The sequence below is a fragment of the Anomalospiza imberbis genome, chromosome 1 (assembly GCF_031753505.1).
Source record: "Anomalospiza imberbis isolate Cuckoo-Finch-1a 21T00152 chromosome 1, ASM3175350v1, whole genome shotgun sequence".
NCBI classification, from domain to species: domain Eukaryota; kingdom Metazoa; phylum Chordata; class Aves; order Passeriformes; family Viduidae; genus Anomalospiza; species Anomalospiza imberbis.
This window is the reverse complement of record NC_089681.1, coordinates 87512630-87534870: the sequence shown is the minus strand read 5'-3', so window position 1 is coordinate 87534870 and position 22241 is coordinate 87512630. Positions and strand designations below refer to the sequence as shown.

Sequence of the window (22241 nt, the reverse complement as noted above, 5' to 3'; positions counted from 1 at the left end):
GTTTGTTATTCTCTCTTAAAGATTTCTAGTGGCAGTGTTTTTCCACCACTGGTAAATAAAGACAGAAAATGTATGCTTTCTGAAAGCAGAGGGGAAAAGAAATAATAAAATAATCACACAAGAAAAAGCACAGTGTTTTTTGTTGGAGTGGAAAATCATTCAAATATATGATTTTTGGGAAGAGTTGTTAATTGTTTTAGCATGCAAAATTGGACCAAAGGTATGATGTTTGCAGAGCTTTATATAATAAAAAAAAGTCAGTTTCCTTGTGACGTTTTTGTAACAAATAATATTTTTTCCTCCTTTTCTAGGTTCTGCCACATAGAAAAGCTATGAAACCGGGCATGGTACTCCTCTTTGAACTCTTCCTTCTTCGTGGCACCTATACCTGGATTGATCGAGAAGTGGGATGGGGAGCTTTTCCCTTATGTGATAACAATTTTAATGCTTTGGAGGGAAAATTTAAATGTCCCTTCCTCAGAGGACATTATGACTCCAAAATTGACCGATTCAAAAAAATTGAAAATTTTATTTCTCAGGACTTGGACCATTGGTTATGCAATCTCTACTTTCAGGTTTGTATTTTTAAAAATTGTTTAGTTTTCTCTATATTTTTCTTTTTGATTCTGAAATTAGGTTGTGGCTCATCTCCCATTTACTGGGATGTTTGCTTTATTCAGTAAGCATGGGAAAATTATATGGGAGAAAACTGTAGTAAACAGTACAGGGAAGCAAGAACTTCCTAAAATTCTTATAACAACATCTTGGACTGCTAGGCTTCACAAACAGTGTACAACAAGCATGTTCTGGCTTTGTGGAATTCCGAACTACTTTTTTTTTTTTTCCCCCTTCTTCCTAGATAATTAAACTACCGCAGGATTCAGATAAGAAAAATAAGTGTGGTATGCATGTTCATCTGCCACCCGAACTTCTTATCTTTTCAAGCACTGCTGAAAAGAATGGTGTCTCAGAAAAGGCTGTACAGTCTGGACCACAAGGTGATGGATTCAAAGTTTGATGTTTACATTCAGATTTTCACTGGATCAACCCATAGTTTCCTTTCAGTGTTGGCTAGTCATTATTGTTCTTGTTAAGCTAGATTTTCTTCATTCAGATGTGTGTCCAACATGTATTATAGCAAGAATACTCTGACTCTTTTTATTAAGGTGGTTTAACTTTGTTTTCAGGTGTGAGCAATTCAAACCAGCCTCATTGCTGAGGATGGAATGGCTATGCTGGCCTATGCTTAAGGCTGAATAATGCTTGGAATGTCACAGCAATAACAGTTTAGCTGTTTATGGCTCCAAGCTTGCAGGAAGAGAAAAGAAAAAGATGCTTTTTTGTGTACTTCTGGAAGAACTTTAGCACCTCCCTGGGCTGCAACAAGGACTTCAGATTTGGCAGGATGATAGTTCTGGCATCAGAAGCATGCCTTATGCTACTCTTCTGAAATTCTGTTAAGATTCAATCAAGTGATAACCCATAGGAAGGACAATTATCATTTGCTTGTGTACAGCAGACCTCCCCAGAAGCTTTCTCAAGAAATCACTGAATGTTTCTTTCAGACTGGTCCTCCCTGGTCTCTGTGAACCTTCTGATGTAGCTATTTGAGCATATTGCAATGGACTCGCCAATTGCTCCTCTACTGGTAGAAATCCAGTAATGAGAAGAATGTCAGGACGTTGCTGTCGTTATTTTCTTATTTCAGCATGTGGGATGAGACTGCCATGAACAAAAATAATTTATTTTTGCTATGCAGATATTTCCATATTCTTTCTTGTTTAATGAACTGTTCAGCCAACTCATAGATTATAGTGTATGTGTGAATATTATGTGCAGATCTGAAACAGAGAATTATTTCTTCAGGACAGAGGTTTCTTAGGCATTTGAGAACAGCAGTAGTGAAGCACTGTAGATGGCACAGGAGGAGAAAGAAGAGGCTATGGAAAGGAAAGAAAGAACGCAGAAGCAATAATCATTTAGCATGGTAAATGGGCAGCTGAGGTTGGAAGTATAGCTTGAAAAGACTCCAGGAGAAGTATTTTTCAGACAGTTAGCGGTGATTTAAGAGATAAAGAAAATGAGATTTGCCCTGAGATGCTTTTAGGCTAAGCAGCAACTGCACTGTGATCAAAAGGCTTTTATAAAACCACCCTGATAAGAGAAGCATGGAGGTGTAAACATACACTACACTGAGGATTAAAGTCTTTTTTGTTGTCATATATCTTCTACACATCTGCTAAGTTGCTTTGAGATGCAGCAAACCATGAATAGTGGATCCAAAAGGTAGGAATTGCAGGCAACACTTATCAGCAGTGAAGAATTATGGACAAACTCTTAACGGATCAAACTTGTTTGGTCCTACCATCAATCTTCACATGCATTTGGAACTGCACATAGAAGGTGCAGCTAAATAGGTCATGCTTTCTGGAAACACTTGGAAAAACTCATGATGCTCAGTTTGAAAAGTCAAGAAAGATATGTTTTTAAGAACTGAAAAAGAGCATTAGTGTGTGTCCTATTTTGCATGTAGACCTCTAAAATTTTCCGATAAGGAGATCATGAAAGATCTATAATTTTCCTACCAAACAGATTTGCACAAACAAAACTTTTAGGAGTAGTTTTTGATATTGCTTATATTTATTTATTTTTCTTGGAGTGTTCTTTAAGATATTATTAGCTGCCAATATCCCCCATGGGTTTGTTTTTTAATGTATCTATGCAGTGCTACAGTATGCTGTTTCTGCTGGTGATATGTTGCTAAGAGATTTAATAATGGGTAAACAAACACAACATGTGGTAATCCTTTTCAAATTAAAAGTTTATTAAATGCTAGCTTGATGACTTTCTGGCTATTTACAATTAAAGGAACAAACCTTAGAGAACTGGAGATCACGTGGTGAAAATCACAACTTCAACATTTCCAGCAGAAAAATGTGTTTATGATCTGTGGCAAGCTGTAGCACATTGATATGTCCTATAAATATGGTATTATATCTGTTAAACCACCAAAAACAGGGGTGGGGAGGGGAAAGCTCTGTTAGAGTGACATTAAGGTTGAGACACAAACCAGAGAAAGCAAGAACAGTCTAAATGAAGACGGGTGCTCTGTAACTCCCTCTACTGCAGTAGTCTAAATAGTGAGTGATCTTATATATCAATACCATATGTGGTACTGCAACATATAAGCGAAATAAAGCAGGTTAGGAGATGGTGTTTTAGCCTTCACTTCAAGTTTGTCTTGGTTTTAGAGGTTTAAAACAGAACCATCGTATTATTTCCATTAACTCCAGGCTACATTATTCTTTTAAGCTACAGCTCCATGTAGGGCTAGGTAAAGCTCTTCCCTGCTGCACAGGCTCTCTGGTCTAGAGCATAGTGCAGGGAAATGCAACATAATACCCCCCATTCTACCTCCTTTGCAGATCAAAGATGCACATTATCAGATCTGGCGTGTCTCTTAGTCCAAACCATATCTTCTCTCCATTCTTTTGAAGTGGTATTCTCTAATAGGTTCATAGCAGAAGACAGCTTCTGCTTTTGCCACCACCATCCTTTGCTTTTCTTGGGAAAATATTCTGCTGTTCAATTGTTGCCCCTTACAGGATCAACAGTCCCTGTCAGAGAATAAATGGCAATTTCTGAGTAGAATTCGTTATCTACTGTTGTGTGAAAGGTGGTAACAGATCTAGTAGAAGGAGCTTAGGTAAGAAAATTTGATGCAACTACCAGGAATGTTGCTTTGGTAGGCTTGGATCTAAGTAACAAGGGTTTCTAAAATGCATGAGAACTTCAAAACTGTGAGTCTCCATATAGACACTAAATATACAAATCCATCAAGAAAACGTTCTCACAGTGAAATCCAGCAAGACCCCTTTTGACTTTAACATCCACAGGAAGAGGGGATTCACATGTGCAAAATGTCAACATAACAGTATTTTTTTGGAATTGGCAGCCCTTTCATCCTCAGAAAAGCTGATGGACAGCATTCATATGTTGGTTCTACAGATCAAACACTTTTAGGCCAGACACCGGCTCATTTGGAAAGTGTTGCTCCACATTTGTTGGGAGCCTTCATCCAAATGCTTTCTTTTGCAGCTGTGCTGTTGGTCTGACTTGACACACAAACACCATTTTGTGCTCATCTGAACTTGTGATCAGATAAAACAGGCAAGTGGAAGATAGGGATGATGTTATCTGCTGTAGTTTTTAGAACCAAAGGAAAACCTTCCTCATTCCAGTTGACTTGTTCATACCACTTTAAGCTTGGCCATTTTGAAGTCCTGAAGCTATGGTCAGCACTGTACCAGCATATAATGATGTGCACTCAAAGCCTAAAAACTTCTCTTATAAGGCAGAAGGTGGAACAGTCGCTGAGGATTAGGATACTGAAGCAGTATTTTTCTATTCTTTAGTGCTAAATTTTGTGTATTTTTGGTGAACCTAAAGAGTTTACCGGTAAAGTGCACTGATTGTGCATTTTTTTTAAGCAGTAATTTTCCCAAGCTCTGGAGTGTGAAATCAAGAAAGGAGTTTTACTTAGCCTGACTATGCTAGGGAGCAGGTGTTATCAGACAAGATTTTGAGGGAAAGTGTTCAAAGGTAGCCAGGCTAGTTAGGTCCCAGCACCAGGATGATCTTGCTATAATAGAACTGGTACAGTGTTCTGTTACCATGAATACAGTGCTCCCAGTGTCAAGGCTAGCAGAAATATTTGTTGCTATTGCTTTGCTGGGTAGATTTGTCACACAGAAAGACTTCCTCTACCTCAGCTGTTTTGTGTTGGACTAAACACCTAGATGCAGATTTTCTGAATCTAAAATCTTTCCAGAAAGTCTGCTTGTCCCTTATACATCCCTCCTCTACTATGGGAGCAAAAAGAAAAAAAATGCAGCTATTTGAGATTGGTTTTAAGGACACTTTTATTTTTTTTTTTTTACATTGAACAAATATCTCATTTTTCCCTTGTACTTTATTTTTTCTTTCCCCATACAATGTTTGCTGTCTAACAGCAGTTCATGTGGCTCCTGTGCCCTATGCATCAACCAGAAGAAAAGTTAGTACCACTGAAATGTTTTTAGTTCTCAGACTATGAACTTATAATAGAAATAAATATTATAGAGAGAGACAATATTCAGGTGTACAGTTTTTCTGGTTACTGTACAATTTAGAGTATTTTTTGGTCTGTCTTCCTTCTGTCTGTCTGCCTGGCTGTTAATAATAAGATTGGTTTGTACCACTTGGCTTCAGCAGTCCTTGAAACTCGCCAGGGTTGTAAAGCTTTAAACAGTTGCACAGGTCTTTAATTGTAAATTAGTTTTGACAGGACTGCTAAGACAAAGGCCTGGCCCATCCCATCGTGATGCTAGCTGACAGCCCCTTACTGCTCCTGGAGCAAGGAAACATGTGGAAGGAATTGTTCTTTTACATTTCACAGCTTGTCATTTCCTCTGCAGGGCAACCTCTGACCTCCCCGAAAGATCCTGACACCCATAAGGGAAGTATTCCGACTGTTGTAAAGGAAGTGGAAAAGCAGTTTAATGCTGCAAGAGGAGCAGAAGCGTGTGTGTCAGAAGAAGCTGTGAGGAAAAGAGAAGAGCTTAAAATGCTTCCAGCAGGTTAGGACTTTTATTGCGTTACTTAATTTACTGAAAGTTTGCAAGTAGATCTGCCTTGCATGTGTGTAAATTCCCTCATTTGCCTTCCCCCTCACCCTGTGATATCATCTCATCATTATTTCACTGAGCAAAGGAAGTGATGGAAGAGTTTAAATCAATTGTTAGGGATCAAAAGCAACTTAGGGAAAAAGGTACAGAAGCGGCGGACTCCCCTGTCTAAAATATATTTGTAGGCCAAATGTGTTAGTAATTACAAGGTGTGTGTGCAGTGCACTGACAACATTAGATTATGGCTGGTGTTTCCGTGACATTTTTACATCCTTTCATTTTATTTGGTCATTTATATCCATGGATCACAACATGTTGCTGTTAGGTGCTTGGGAAGTACTTTTTCTTCCTGCAGCACGTTAATAGCAATATCCTTTGTTAATTGTGCTGAGCTAAATTACATAAAAATGCCTGTCTGTATTTACATCAGGTAACATTTGCTTCTGGGACATGGGATTTCTTCCGAAGGCAAAGCCTGCAAGATGCTATGGTTTTTTTTTATTCTCTTGATTTTGTTTATTTGTTTATTTTTCTATTGATTGTTTTTGGGATTTTATATTTTAGTTTGTTTTTTGTTTTGTTTTGAAGTCCCAGGTAAAAAGTATTTCTCTGAGACTTGAGTAATATAACCCCTAGGTTCTCTCCTAAACTCAACGACCACCATGATGGCCAGAGGTGGATTTACCATGGGGCAGGGATTTGAAGGTACCGAGGATACCTGGATATCTACTCCCACTTCATAGTCCAGGCCAGTGCGTAGAGATGAAAGTGCAGGTGGGAATAAATTAATCACACCTTTTGAAGGAGAGGGTGACTTTCCTTCTCTACCAGGAAGCTGTAATAGGTCATGGTTAGACACTGAACTGTGAAATATTAGGTAAGAGAGAGCTACCTGAGGTCTGACAGCTACCTCTTATCTGTGTAAACCTTTAGAGTGTTTCTACCTTTAGAGTGTTTCTCAAAACCCAGTTATTAGTTGTGCAGGTAGATAGGTATTCCTTCTCCCTCTTCCCATCACTAATGTTTATCTAGATCTAAAACTAGCATGTTGAATTTTTATTCAAAATATTTATGTAGAGTTTGGCAGAGACCTGGGGGCAAACACAGCATTTTAGAACCCACATTTTCAGTTCAAGACAACCTCTTACAAATACCCTGAAATGATGCAGTTACAGAAGTGCCTTGATTTGGAAAGGTACTGAATTGCCACAACCTTTACCAATGCAACTTTTACCAATGCAAGGTTCAAAGAGCAGTATTTCGTATCATCATCATCAGAACTGACTAGGTATATTTAAGAGATAATACTGTATTTGACTGAGGAATTTAAAAAAAAAAAAAAAATCTGAGTTTACCCGAGCTACAAGCAGATCTCCAAAATATCCATGGACTTTGAATTAGGTGAAGAAAGTTTTTTGCTTGTCTTTATTCATGAGACAACAGAAATTTTCTTAAATGAGCTCAGTTTCTGGTACTGCATCTATTGCATATTATTTTAATGAAAAACTTGTTTCAAAAGTCACATCACTAAAGTATATATTTTCTGTGATGGAACACTGTCAGTAATGTCACCACTGAACTCATTATCTGCTCTCAGAATGATGGAGAGAAAAAAAGCTTCATTTTGAAATCCCTAGATACTTTCTACAGGATGACATATAAACTAGGATTTATTCTGTACCGGATATTTAATTTGAAGCTTCAACAGTGCTTGCATTTTTTTCTCCACCAATACTCATTCCAGCAGGTTCTTTATCCCCAGCCTTTCTCTCATATGAAGCCTAATTTCTTTTTTCAAAGCCCCCAGTTATGCATGTACCACAAGTAAAACGCCTGGAAACACATGAAATATTTCTCATGACTATTGTTAGTCAAACTGTTACAATCAACTGGCATTCTGCTCGTTTTTGGGGTTTGACAGACCCCCTGTGATTCCTTCAGCTCTCTATTCTATGACCTTTCTAGGGCATACCCAGGATAAAGTTTTAGCTCCTTTTTTCACACCTTCTACCTCAGAAGGAATCTTTTGTTTGATGCCTGTGCTCTAAAACAAACAGTATTTAAAATAAGATGTTCAATATTGTTCATATTTAAGATTTCAAATTCAACACCCTTCCTGCATTTGTGGAGAAACGTTGGGAAGTAATTGTGTCCTTTCATGACATCAAAAGACATTTCTGTCAGAGCAAAGCTTCAGAATAATGTCTAAGCAAAGATGGTATCAGGCTAACCAAGGGGCTTATTACAGTAGCAGCAGATAACACTCAAAACAGTGTTCAGAATTTATTAAGATGTTCCTTCAATATCAAAATACCAAATAAAAAACCAGCTTCATTCTAATTTTATCATTTCCTTTGGAGAGGAGGCTTTACATTTGTTAAAATGTGTTTATATAAGTGAGAAATTGTTTCATTGAGAGGATTGTATTTATGCTTACAAGCATTTCAGAAACAATTTTATGAAAACCAGTGAATCTTCACTGTAATATTTCTCCTTATATTGCAATAATGTTCTTTCCCTACTGAGGTGCTGTTTGCTTCTACATAAAATTTGTATGCAGATGAAAAAATAATTACCTAAACAAATAAACAAAAAAACCAAAAAAAGGCTGTTCTCATTGGTAATTCTTCATGGATGCCACTTTAAAGGAAACAAAGTGATTTTTTAAAATGAAGATTGCTTGTGTCTCATTTTTTAATACAGGTATAGCCCCAGAGGCAGAGCCTCATATGGCTGAAACCTCTTTCACAATCCACACAATCCAAACTCTTCAATTTTCCAACTCTTACCATGCTATTTGATTTCCCATAAACTAGTGCATTACTCAGAAAGGAGTCTAAATAGGATCTTCATCTTATTTTCTATTCCTGCTGTGGTGATTTCTTTGTCTTCTGCTCCACTCTTGGATTGTACGACTCTAAAACCCTTTCCTACTGACTTAAAGAGAGGTTGCAGCTATCAGAAGGGACTGCACTTTCCTTCTTTTCTTTGGCCCCATCTAAATCACAAGTAGTTCCCATCAAATTTGTGTAAGGTAATTTCCTAGCTGTGCGATTTCTTTTTGGCCCATATTAAAAAAAATCATTTAGACTCCCCATGCCCCCCATACACAAATAGTAAATATTGTGCAGTATCAGCCCTAGATGCATTTACGGTGAATAACAAATATTGTGCAATATCAGCCCTATATGCATTTATGGTGAAGCTGAGCAAGGGGATGCACTTTAGATGTACGCAGTGGGCCATCAGTTACCAGGACCAGACTAAAAAGCTGGTCTGACATGAAATCTTCAACACAGAGTGGGGTCCCCACTGTTCAGTGGTGTCCCTTGGTTTCATTCTACAGGTTCACTCCTGTTGCACCACAGTACTTGTTACAGAAGACATAACCAAAGATGATAACGTCTAGACTGAAGGCAGGGGGTAAAAAATGAGTAAGTTTTATTCTCCAAGGGTTAGGAAGCAGTAAGACACCCTCTGAAGGGTGATTTTAAAGACCATACTATTATGCTCTGCTATTGCCTTGAGAAGGCTGATGTGGAGAAAGTTAATAGAGTAGCAATAATGTTTTTGTTTCCAACCTCTTTCCAGGGTATTTTAAAAACTTAGGTCCCAGCAGAGCTCAGTGATTTTGTACCAGTAACCCTTTCTTTGTATTCCTTATCAGGCATGATCTGTGTAGTGTCTAAACTATTTGGTTGGAACTTAATATGACTCAAAAATGACTGCTATCAGTATTGTCATAGTCTGCAAATAACCTTCATATCACCATGATTTTCCAAATCCAGGCATTAGTTTTGTCGTGCCCGTTCCACAGTGGTGGGAAAAATGCCAACCTATTTTTTCTATTTGTTTGATATGAATGTAGACATTTAAACTATTCTGCTGGACTTCTTATTAATAGTTGATCAAAGATTTATAACTTTGGGTTAAAAAATCTTACTGTCTTTTCCATGTTCTGGTGTAATAATATTTTTCTGCTTTTATGCATATGTTTCTTGACTTCCAAATAAACCTATTAACAGAGAGTCTACATTTGCCACTGTGCCTTTGTCACAGCTATGATACTTTTCTTTGATCATTCTTTCTTGGTGCTGTTTTCTCCTCCTCAAATTGTTCATTTTTATCATGAATGATATTATGTTCCCCTGTCAGGGAACAAAATGTATTTTGAGTCAATTTACTAAAATAGTCATTGCTAAGTGTTATATCTGGACAAAGTTGACACCTTTGACATTTTCTAAAATGGCAAAAATAACTGTGTTTAAGGTATGATTTATGGGTACTCTATGTCAAAGGAATTTCTGTGCTATTACAGTTTCTGATGCAGCAGTCCCAACTCCTTCAAGGAACAAATTGCTGATAGTGCAGCTAATTAATGCTTTATTAGTATTCTGTGGTCAATTATAAAAAGTTATAAAAAGGTAAAATGCAATTTAATAATAAAGAACTGTGTGGTTCTCATTTCTCTCTCAGAACTGCTTTGTTTTTTGCATGTGGAAGAAACAATTTCTACACAGCTCAGTTTTATAAGACACATTCCCTTCCCCCCAGCCACTAAGTAGGAGCAACTCCTATGATTAAAAAGTAGGCTGGAGTCTTTAAATGTCTTTCTGATTGCTGGCCTCTATTAAAAACTTCTTAAAATAATAGATAGGTTTAATTCCTCAAGCCAAAGAAAAATTGTATCATCTTAAGTATTTTCCATATTTATTATATTGATGAGATTTGGCTACTGAGAAAAAAAGGAAGTAAAATCTCTTGTATTGCAAGTTTTAAATGTACCAGGCTAAGGTTTACTTAATTAGAACCTCCAGGCAATAAAGGAACCCTTTTTTAAATTCTGTGAATCTTAATATGCTAAATAATGCAAAGCTTCAACTCTTCAAGCATGAGACACACATCTGGCAGCTTAACATTTAAATTACAGAAAAAAACCACTTCAGTAGTAATTTTCATGAAGAAAAGAATGGGAAATGTATTACAACTAAATTTAATTTCTTTTTAGATTTTTCATCCTGTCTAATTGCAGGCATTTCCCATCTCCTCTTTTATTTATTTATTTTCATTTTTTCTGTACTTTTTATTGATCTTTAATTTAAGCAGCTTCTTACTGTTACAGCCATTAAAGAATTACATTGTGTTTTTACTTAGCAAAAATTGTTCAGAGAAATCTATGAGGAATTAATGCAATGAGCTCACTGGTATGGAAAGAAAAGAGCATTCAGAGTCTTACAAATAAAATATAAAAAGAGCACATCGTGATTAAATAACAGACTTGAGTTCCCTCTCCCTCCCTTTTCTTAAATGTAGAATATTATTGTTTATTCTTTTTATTGTCCCTTTTTTTTTTTTTTTTTGCCAAGATAATTACTGCTTTATTCATTTGACTCCAAAAACATTGTTAAAGTATTCATCATTTCAGCGAGGCTGTTTGGAAACCCATTTTTGTGTACTGGGGAAAAAAAGAAAAGAAGAAGGGAAATTAAATAAAGAAAACCACAGGAACCATATTTACAAAGGTATATTTATATTTTAATGTGTGTTTATGGGTCCATACAGGTATCCCATATACAAAATACGTAGAGAAAGTTTGAACAGGTTATACTGCATGTGTGCACACATGTGACATACCCAGCAGCTGTATTTTAAGCTGTCTTGCTGATTTCAGTAGACCTCTTCTTTCACCCCAGATGATGTAAATATCTGTAAATTCCTCATTCCTTGACATATATACACCGGTACATGAGTGTATATATATTTAGAAAGAAAGAAATGTATCCATAGGTGTGTCCACAAACAGACTTTTAAAACTGTGACATTGTATGTGCATATATTGTGTATCAACCACTGTAACACCTAAGAGCAGATCCTTCTTGTACTGTAATTTAAAATACACTTGACTGTCTTTTACTGCGTGGAACTCAAAATAACTTCAAAAGAAAAAAAAAAAGAAATAATTGTTAAGTGTGTTTATGGCTTATTCGCCATGTGCCATACATTAAAATGTGTAATACAGACCTTTATTTTTGCCACACCACTGCTTACTATGATGTGGGAGTACATTTTTGTTTATTCCACAGGTCACTGCTTTTCAGGAGCTTGAGGGACCACATGACTTGTGTTTTCTAAGAAACATTTATTCAAGTACTTCATGTCCCTATGCCTCATTCTTGGTCCACAACTATGCCCATATAAGAAAATTAACCTCCTTCTGTCTTCTGAAGAACACTTCCCGGGGTGTTTAAAATACCCTCCTGTATCACTGTTCTTGTGTCTATTATTTCTTTATTTCTAATTTTCCTCCTGTTTTTCATCTATGCAATTGTTATTTTCAACACCACAGCATCTGAAGTCTTCTCCACCTTTATCATACTAACACTTTCAGAATGTAGGAAAGAAATAACCACCTATTTATAACTCAGATGGGGGGGGAAAAATGATCAGCCTGAAGTCAGTCAGCATCTTGTTGGGAGAGGGACCAAAACACAGCTGCATCCTTTCCAGAGGTTTACCTTGTGCACTAATATAACAATAATTTTTTTTTTGTTTTTTTTTGGTTTTTTTTTTTCCTTACAGAGGATTACCAAGATTGCCCTGGCAATGCAGACAAGCACTGTGGCTCATTTTGGCTGAAGGAAGTCCAAGAAGGACATCACAAGGTACTGGTCTTGATATGAACATCACCATCTCCCTTAAAGCTCACAGAGAAGCCACTGGAGCTTGTGCCATTTGAGAATGATTTGTGCACTTGCTTGCTCTGGTTGTTGTGTTTCTATAATCTATCCCTGTGATTTTTTTAATAGCCACAATAAGGCTTCACATGAGCTGGTGTATTGCTGTCTCCTGTATAGTTAATCTCTCCAGCAATGAAACTTCAAAGGAGGAGTAGGAAAGACCACCAAGCAATCAAACAGCAGAAGCTTGATCAAGCTGCAGGATGATATAATTTCAGTAATGTGTAAACATGAGATAGGTTTCATATGCATCCATAAGCTTCAAGCTCTCATGTACTTGTGCAGAAGACCATCAGAAAATTGTAGTATATGTATTTCTAGTATGGCCAAGGACATAATTAATTTGTGAACAGATATTGTGTCCTCAGTACAAGTTACCATGGAATTTTATCTGCAACATGATAACACTTTCAGGGCGAGATGCTACTGAAGCTTTCAGACTTAATGTAGATCCTGAGAACCAAGACACAAAGGAAATTTTGTATTCCTGAAAATTACTTCTCTCTGCACTATATTATTAAATTAGGTATTTTCCAATGATAGTTGCAATTTTTTCTCAGTAAGTGTTGCTCCACTTCTCTCCTTAAATAAGCATGGCTGCAGTGAATGAACTGCAAACATGAACATTCAAATTAATCATTCTGATAATTTGTCTCACCCTTTTCTAGATACACTCTGAAGCATTTTAATCCTTTTAATTGCCCATAACAAAAAATCACCACAGCACTCAGAGTACCCAAAAACTTGTGTAGTGTAGCACAAATATTCAATGGCTGGGGATGGTAATTACAACTTTTAACTTTAGTAGAGTGATGATTTACATTTGTGAGCAAAACCAGATTGTCCAGCTGGATATTCCCTTGCTTTTTAATATCTAAGTTTCCAAGTGATTTATTTCTTCATGAAGACAAGGATAACTTGAGGAAAACAGAGTTTCATATAAATTTAGCTGCAGACTGAGGTGTGCATGTGTGAGTGTGTTTAGCCTTCTATCTAGAGGAGGGATGATTTAAGGACCGATGGAGTGGGTGTAATGGGCAAAGCAACCCGACCCAACCCATGGGAGTGGCAGAGTGAAATTCATTTCCTACAATCCCATAATAGCACAATGCCTTTGAACAAAATACCATAGTCTTATAGGAACCTCAGTTGTGGGTGGCTCTCAAAGCCACATTAAAGTGACCTGGTTTCAGTGAGGTGCATAAACCCATGGGCAATTCAGCACTGTCTAGTCCCTTTGGTCTCACTGAAATGACTCACAAGCTTACAGTTATTGACATGTTTGAATAGATTTCTGAACTGAGCCTCTTACGAGAATCCTTCTGCACAAAAGAAATGTGAGCATGTGAAATCGCCTTTCAGAGATTGTGAGAGCCCCATATTTTTAATGAGATCAGAATGTTCAGAAAGAGCCTTGTTTTAGCATGTTCAAGATTTAGGCATTTGGCCTGATTTATATAATTTGGGCCTAATTGTATCTCTGAATAACATCTTCTAAAATAACTTTACCTAACAACTGTATATAGGGAACAATGACAAACTAATGCAAAGAACAGACTTAAAGAAGAAGACAAAAGTTCATATAGCGGTTTATTCTCTTCAGAAGTCTCTTTTCTTTTTGTAAACAGATATTTTATTTTATTTTATTTTATTTTATTTTATTTTAATAATTATTTTAATAGCAAAAGGAATGAGAAAGGTCTTTGAGTCTGACCTCAACTTTTTGGGGAATATAGATTTCTCTGCTTTACCTTCCCTACCTTCAAATTCATCTATGCTAAAGAATTGCAAATGGTCTCCCTCTAAGTGTATTTTGAGTGATGGGTTTAGCAGCAATTCAGCTTTTGACACAATAACTGTGCAAACCACTGCATGTATTAAGATATTGAATATAGCTATAAGATATAGCAATGGTAGCAATAAAAGAGAATGCTCACAGTCAGTGACTTCTGAGAGAAGTAAAACATATTCTGTGGTTATAATTCCAACCTCATGCAGATGACTGAGTTTCTGCTTTTTGTACCTCAGACGAGCAAACACAGTCTCAGAGAAATTAACTCATAATACTATTTAACACCTTTGGGATTTATGTCTTAAATAATGTCTTTACATCTACTTTGCACAGGAATAGTTTAATGGAGAAAATGTCAGTGCAAACAAGGTGCCTTGCACACACTACTGATTCTGAAACCTTCACTTCTAGGGTATAAAGTTGGGCAGTCGTGTGGCTGAAGTTCAAAACATGCATGAGATCCATGTAATGCAAGATTCAGAATACAAATTCACCTTTTAAAGCAAAATGGTTTACAGAGTAAAAAAACCAAAACAGAATACAACAAACCTAAAGAAAAAAACTTTGTAGTTTTCGTAATTAGCAAAGTGTATAGTGACATGACTGCAACAATGCATCCAACTGCTTGTCCTCTCTAGATTTGTTCACTAAATGTTAGCAAAACCGTTGCAGAGTTTGGTATTGTGCCTGGGAAGGTATTAATAGATATTGTCATGGAAGTCACCTGCAGATGTTTGTCTGGTAAATTATGACCCCATTGTGTCTCTTGGTGGAAGTGATGTTTGGCTCTTTGTCCAGGAGCAAACATCCAGGGAATCTGGAGGCGATGCCAGCGCTGAATCAGAGGCTGTGCATGCAAAGGTGTTATTCCAGGGATGAGCACAGATCAGGATCCTCTACTTTTGTAGCTCAAAGAGTAATTTAAATGAGCATAAACTGGCACCAGCACTGAACGATGCAGTACTGTCCCTCCCCTTTGTGCTGGCAACTGGGGCAGGGTGGCCTGGATCAGATTGGGTCCAGCTGAGAGCTAACCCAGTTAATAAAAAAAAAAGGGAAAAAAAAAGCCAAACAGTATTAACTCAATTCCCAGATCAGTTCCCTCCATATGGCTAACTAAGGACATGTCCAGATTTTTGCACTGGCAGAGTGTGGTGTGCAACACTGGAAAAAGCAATTGAGCAGAGGAAGAGTGGCTGACTGCTGGTGTCACCATGAGCTTGCACCTCCAAGAGAGGGTTTGTCACATAGGACAAAGGAGCATAAATCAATTCACGGAAAAATATTCTGTGTGCAGCTCCAGGCCCCACGATTTTAGAAGGTGGAAAAGGTCCTTGGATTTGTCCAGAGGAGGGGGAAATAGGGGTCTGAAAGGCATGTCCTGTCAGGGGTGGTGGAGGATTTGTCTTGCTTGGAGAAAAGCAGCTTCAGGGGAGGGAAAGTGTTGTTCTCTTCAGCTTTCTGGGGAGGGAAAGTGGAAAGGGAGGTGCTGAGATCTTCTTGCTTTTATCCAGTGATAGGACATGTTAATGTTTCAAAGATGCACCAGGGGAGGCTCAAACTGCACAGCAGGAAGCAATTCTTTACTGAGAGGATGGCCAAAAGCCTGGAACAGGCTTCCTAGAGGGGTGGTTGATGTCCCCAGCCTGTCAGTGTTTAAGAGGCATTTGGATAGTGTCCTTAAGAGCTTTAACTTTTGGCCAGCCCTGAAATGGACCACAGATTCTTGTTGTAGGTCCCTTCCAATTGAAATAGGTTAGTCTATTCAAAGTGTTTTGAATACATACTCAAAGCAGCTTTACCACTGCTGTTTCCCACGTTTGTTATAGAGTGAAAACAGAGCTAGAATTCAAAACAGAGAAAGTGGCACCTCTTACCTTGCTAGCTGTGCCCAACTAATTACCTTCATATTCTAATTTGTTTCATATTTTCATTTAAAGATCAGCTGGAATAACCCACCTCACCAATGTTGTAGAGAAAAATCAGGTCCCGAGAGCAATGCAAGCCAAGAAGGAGGGAAAACATCTGCAGAGAGCAATTTTTATTTGGAAGACTTGGAGAAATATACCTTTTCTGTGCGGTAAGTGATCTCAGCATCAAAGAGTTTCACAACCCAAAAGTTTGCCTTGCTATATGTGTATTACAGACGCATCTACCTTTAGATGAAAGTTACTGGGCTAAAAAAAAAAAACAAACAAAAAACCAAAAAAACAAAACCCATGGGATTTCCTTGGACTTCTTAGTATTATTTATTATTCAAGTTGAATTAAAAAAATTGGAAGCACTTTTTGTCTGAGAATGCAATTTTGACATTGCTACATTGTTTTGAGGAGCTGTATCAGGGGAGTAAAGGCAAAAAGATTTCCAGCATAATCTTTTCAGCATTTTAGGAGCAATACAAAACCTTTTTTGGATGTTACTTTAAATATTATTACTGTTCTCCATTATAAAATACACATATGGGGAATGACTTAAAATGAATAGATAAATTAAAGTGAAATAAAAAAGGCTACATCAAAATGAAATCTTTTCATTTACTTATAATTATATTTCCTGGAATTTCATCTTCTAGGTAATTACAAAAGTTGGACAGTTATTTGTAATTAGTAAAAACCAATGAAGACCCAATCCTTTATTAAGTGAAATGATCTGGTAATCTTTCATATAGCTCCCTACTGTGCTTTGAATATTCAAAATGCAGCTGTAATATACATTTCTGGAACCCATGGTCTTCTCCAAATCAGCCCCTACAGTTTCAGATTAAGCATCCAGAAAACAAACATCAGAATAGGGTCTATGGCTGTGAAAATTTATTTTAAATCACTTCCCTATCAAAACACAAGACAGGATTATCTCACTGGCAAGCCAAGCAGCCCTCACCATCTCTAGTGCTGTCTATACCCTGCTTTCATTTGCCTTGGTGCCTTTAAGATTGGCAGGAAGTCAGGTAAAGATCTTACAGACACAAAGTGCATTTTCACTATGGTAATCTGAACTCAGCCCTAGAGGTGAGTACTGGAGAAGGCATAAATCAGGCAGGAGAATAACACACACTCATATAATTAGACTTTCATAATTCTGCTGGATTAATTATGGTTATTTTGGACAATTAAGGACTCCCTCATCCTGGCCATAATATAAGAATAGATTTTAGAATTGCAATGCTCATTCAAATATCCTTGCCAGCTCCCACTGTTTCATTTTACCTACCTCAATTTTCAAATTAAATTAACCAAATTATCACCAATTATCTATCTCAAGCTGCTTGCTTTCTTCAGTGGTGAACTTCACTTTCTCTCTTCCATGTCTTGCACAGTGACAGTGATAGAATTAATTGTATATGCCCTATCCCTGGAAGCGCTCAAGGCCAGGTTGGATGGAGTCCTGGACCTCCTGGTCTGGTGGAAGGTGTCCCTACCCATGGCAGAGGGTTTGGAAATAGATGGCTTTTAGGGTCCCTCCTAACCCAAACCATTCTGTGGTTCTGTCTACCTTTAAAGTCAGCAGCATTGATCCTTTATGCTTTTCAAAGTTGTTCTGCTTAAAAGTGTTGGAAAAGGGGCTCAACTCCACCCTTATCAGCCTCACCCCAGGCTTTGAACTCCATGGCCTTTGAAATTGCACAAGGTATCTAGAGAAGCAGAGGAGAGAGGCACTTGTCTCTGTTGGCATGCACCTCATCTTCTGATTTGGGGAATAAGAGAAAACATCTGTCCTTTCTTCCATTTCGTTTTCTATTTCTTTTATTTGTCCTTTCTTAGGGAGCCTAGCTGTCCCTGAGTCCCTGCAGGGACACTGACTATGCCAGGATTCCCTGGGCAGGCAGAGTTATATCTGGGCACAGGAAGTTACAGGGCATGAACCAGGACTTCCTGATTCAAAACAAAAGCAACAAGACATGTGTTAGGGTGCTGCCTGTCCTAGCTGAGGTCAGTATTTTGTTATTTCAATATGCCATTCTATTTACTGTATCCATCATCCTGTTGGAAATAAGGATCAGTACTTGCTTTATTTACATATTTGTTATGTTCAAGTCCTATGATGTTAGAACCAAACAGAATTTAGAGGGAATCTCTTTGCTTTCTGCTTCACTTGTGGTCATCATATTTATCAGAAAGAAAAAAAATAGGAAAATGAAATCACTCCACTCTTGGTCAAGTAATGTAGGTATTACACATAGCATGCCATGTAAAGAATGTATAATAATACGGTATAATAATGTATTAATAATCTATTTTTTAAATATAGAGTTAATTCAGGTAATTCACTCGGGAATCTGATACCTTGTGAGTTGTTAATTCCATTTGTTACTGTACCAATATGGTGTTTCCATTGTTACTCACTACTGTCTGTCTCCTCCTTTCCTTCTCTTCTGCTTTCTCCATCAAAGGGTATCAACTCCTCTTTGTCTGTTTCCAGGCCTTCCTCTCTAGTACAATTGCTACCTTTTAAAAAATGTAATGCAAAATAATTAGCTACTACAAAAATTTTTAATAGCACTGTAGATCTGGGGGCAGCTTAGATCTCCATAAACTTCAGAGTTTTAGATGCTCCAAGATGCAATCTGAGCAATTTCCTTGATCTTTTATTGCAGCTGGTAAATCATTTATTGGGCTAGGTTTTTTACAAAATCCTCTTTAAAAACAAAATCCCATAAAATGTATTTATCATAAAGTACTGTATGACCAACAGTCTTCAAAGCTGTACATACCCTGCATTAATTAAAAGCTAGTGTTGTACTGTGACAAGTTAAAAGTATCCACTGTCTCTCTCTTCCTCCCCACCCCCTGCCTCTCCCAAGGATTTTTCTCTCTTCTTTTCCTTCTCTCATGTGCTCTTCTCTTTTAAGGCTTGCCAAAGGGGAGATTGGTGAGTATGAACAAGATATTCTTTTGTGATCACAAATATTTTTCTGATAATTGTGATTTTCTTTCTTCCATTGCTAGAGCATGCTTGACTTTTTCCATTCATATTAATTTGACAGTGGTGTCTCACATTCATAGGCCATAGTCAAACCTCCTTAGAGTGGGCATTATACACATATGTAATAACAAGATCATTTTGGCTGCAGAAGCCCACAGACTTCAGCTTGGATCTCACAGCCTACAGGAGTGCCTTTCCCACTGTGCCCATGTACAGCCTTGCTCAGAGCAGCAGGCTTTTTGCTTGGGTCCAGTGAGTTGAGAGTGAGGGGGATGAGTCCAAAAGATGAGGTGGTGGCAAAGAGGTTAAGATAACAAGCAAATGTGGTTGCATATTGCAGGGCCATCCGTGCTGCTGAGGTGGTCACCTGCAGTCACAGACAGGTGCTCACTAAGTGTTTTTCTAGCTTTCCTGGAGAGCCCACCCCAGGACCTTGCCTTGCACCACAGCATGGCTGAACCTCCTTTCTCAGAGATTTGTGTTGCTGGAATTAAAAGCCTGTGTAATCTGCAGCAGAACATCAATATTATTTGTGACTATTGTCTGAATAATACAGGTGAGATCTGTAACCTTGAGAGAAAAGGAGGAAAGTTTGGAGGAATTTTGACCTTGTGGCCCAAAATCTGCTCTCAGAAGATTTCTAGCACTCTTCTTCTGTTCCCTGAAACAAGCAAAATTTGAAGAAAAAAATGTTCTTCATGACTGTCACTATAAAACCAGATTTCCTGAACGTGTATAAAAAAAAACAGATGTGAGAAATAATTTCAATGCTTCAGTGCTTTAACATTGCTTTTTATGTATAGCTCTAGAGGAGATGTGAAAAAGACCCCAGATTTCAAAAACCTTCATTTATCTTAATACAAAAAAAAGATAATGACATATACACTTTCTGTGACTTTAGGAATCTTCAGGCTTGAGTTTAAATATAAAAACTAGCAGTTTCAATTGCCAACAACGTATCATCAAACACAGCTCTCAAGGGTTAATACTACACACTCATATAAAAGTAACGATCATCCTTTGTCTCCATGCAATTAGCTTTTTAACAATGTGCCTGTAGCTCCTACCCAGGCTAAATGCTGCTTTGAAATATTTTCTCCTCAACTCCAAATGTGTTAAGCTGACTCTGGCCAGCTTCTATAAAACCAATTAATTGTAGGGCACTGCCTTTTGTTGGGGGAGTATCCAGTGTCCCACACAGCAGTGCCACGTGCTGCCCATGGTGGCTCTGTTGCAGGCTGGTCAGTGCTGCACCAGTGCAGGACAAAACACCATCTTGCTGCAGGAGACAAGCTGGTAAATCCTATCTAGAGTCATATTATTGCATTTCTGGAATCCAGGGTGTCGGCCCAGGCTTTGGTTCTCACTTGCACCCATCAGGAGGAGATGCAGCCCTTGTTCAAGAGAGGTAGCAAGGGCATGGTGAGGACAAAATAGGCTCTTGGCAGCATGTCACAGTCTGGGTAGGGTGAACAAGGTTGAAGACCCCTTTAGAGCCCTGCCACTGCACCTGTAGACTTTATGATTTTTATTAATTTTTTTTTGAAATTGAGGAGGACACTGAGGGGCAGGAAGAGTTAACTGTAAAGAGCACAATACAGTAAACTTGTTTTTTATATAAAGACAATAAACTTTCCCTTTATAATACACATGTGATTTGACATTGAAATAAATGCAGATGCTTCTTTGCTTGGTGTATTCCCTGTTGTGCTTTCTAAAACACCTTCACATATGGTTTGCCTCATTCCTGTGAAACTGCTTGTTGTTTATGTCATACAAACAGAACAGATTGAATTTATACTAAGTAAGGAGGGTGATGAATCTTTTGTTAGAGGAAAATCCTTTTCTAAGTGTTTTGAATTTGTTCAAAATTAGTGTTCCCTGTTAAAAATTGCCCTGGATTTTCACTTTTTCACTTGAGCTTTTCTAAAGATTTCATTAAAATTAAAAAAAAAAAAAAAAAAAAAAAAAAGAGAGAGAATTTTGTGGCTGCCTATAAATGCAACCTTTATTCAAATATGTAACATTTACCTAAAATCAAAGGTCAAATTTTACCAGTTTTTATAGCCATCCTAGTAGGATCTGTTGCATGCACTATGTATAAAATACTGCCATTAAGAGCGGACATTCAACTTCCTTTGTAAAAAGCAGAATAACCCTTTATTGCGTGCTTTAAAAAGTGCTAATCGTTTAAAAAATTCTCAGTAACTTCTGGTAGTCCACCTAAACCCTGTTTCATTGTTTCTAATTCCATTTTGAAATGTAATTAAAGGCAGGCCAAGCTTGAGCTCTTAGGAGAAATCAGAAGTCCCACTGTTTTCTTTGAATGCTTTCAAATCTTTCACACATTATTCTCAAAAAGGCTTAAGCTTTAGTTGTGAGCACAATTCTCTGATTCTGAAGTGTTTGTGGGACATTTTTTTTGCAGGCAAGTCTCAGCAGGACACATGTCATGTTTTTGTTTTGGTTTGGTTTTTTTAACATATTCAGGTATTAGATGGTGTTTACTTCAGTGCATGTTCTCAAATCTTTGAGGATTGAATTTTTACAGCAGACCAGTACATATTTCTGTGGAGTTTTTGCTTTATTTTTAGTCTCATGGGAGATTTTTCTGCTACAGGAAAAGTTTACTTCTTGGAAAATTATTCTATGGACAAATCATTAAATATGACAATGGCATCTTTCCTATGCACTTTAATTATTCTGAAACTGTCAGTTTCTTTTTTTATTATATATTTTAATTCATATTTGGGCATATTCCAATGAACTGCACACATTCAGAGCTTTTATTTATTTTCTTTCTTGTGCAATGAAATAATTATTTCCCTGTTCTAGTGTGTTGTGGTAAAATTTTGACAGTGAAATATGAATGAGAAATAAAATGTTTTGAAAAAAACTGAAATCAACAAAATATATTATTTCAAAATTAATCCTAACTGCTGGGAAAAAAATAGGAAACAAACTTTTAAGGACTGAAAATATATGAAACATGTAAGGACTCATGAAAATACATGAGTCTTTGCTAAGAATCGTTTTCTCTGGGAGTCTTTTGCAAATATGTATGCACACTCTTAATTTTGCCAGGATTGGATATTGTTATGGTGATGGGAAACATGTACTATT

General features: G+C 37.3%; 1 protein-coding gene across 1 annotated transcript in view; it reads left to right on the top strand.

Moving 5' to 3' along the window:
* LOC137471478 (uncharacterized) overlaps window positions 1–22241 on the top strand; it is a 158771-nt gene that overhangs the window by 57343 nt on the left and 79187 nt on the right. Inside the window, exons 10-15 of the mRNA XM_068185896.1 lie at window positions 312–575; window positions 860–998; window positions 5457–5618; window positions 12246–12328; window positions 16171–16275; window positions 19045–19064. Coding sequence (XP_068041997.1) covers window positions 312–575; window positions 860–998; window positions 5457–5618; window positions 12246–12328; window positions 16171–16275; window positions 19045–19064 — 773 coding nt within the window. The remainder of the gene's footprint in view (window positions 1–311; window positions 576–859; window positions 999–5456; window positions 5619–12245; window positions 12329–16170; window positions 16276–19044; window positions 19065–22241) is intronic.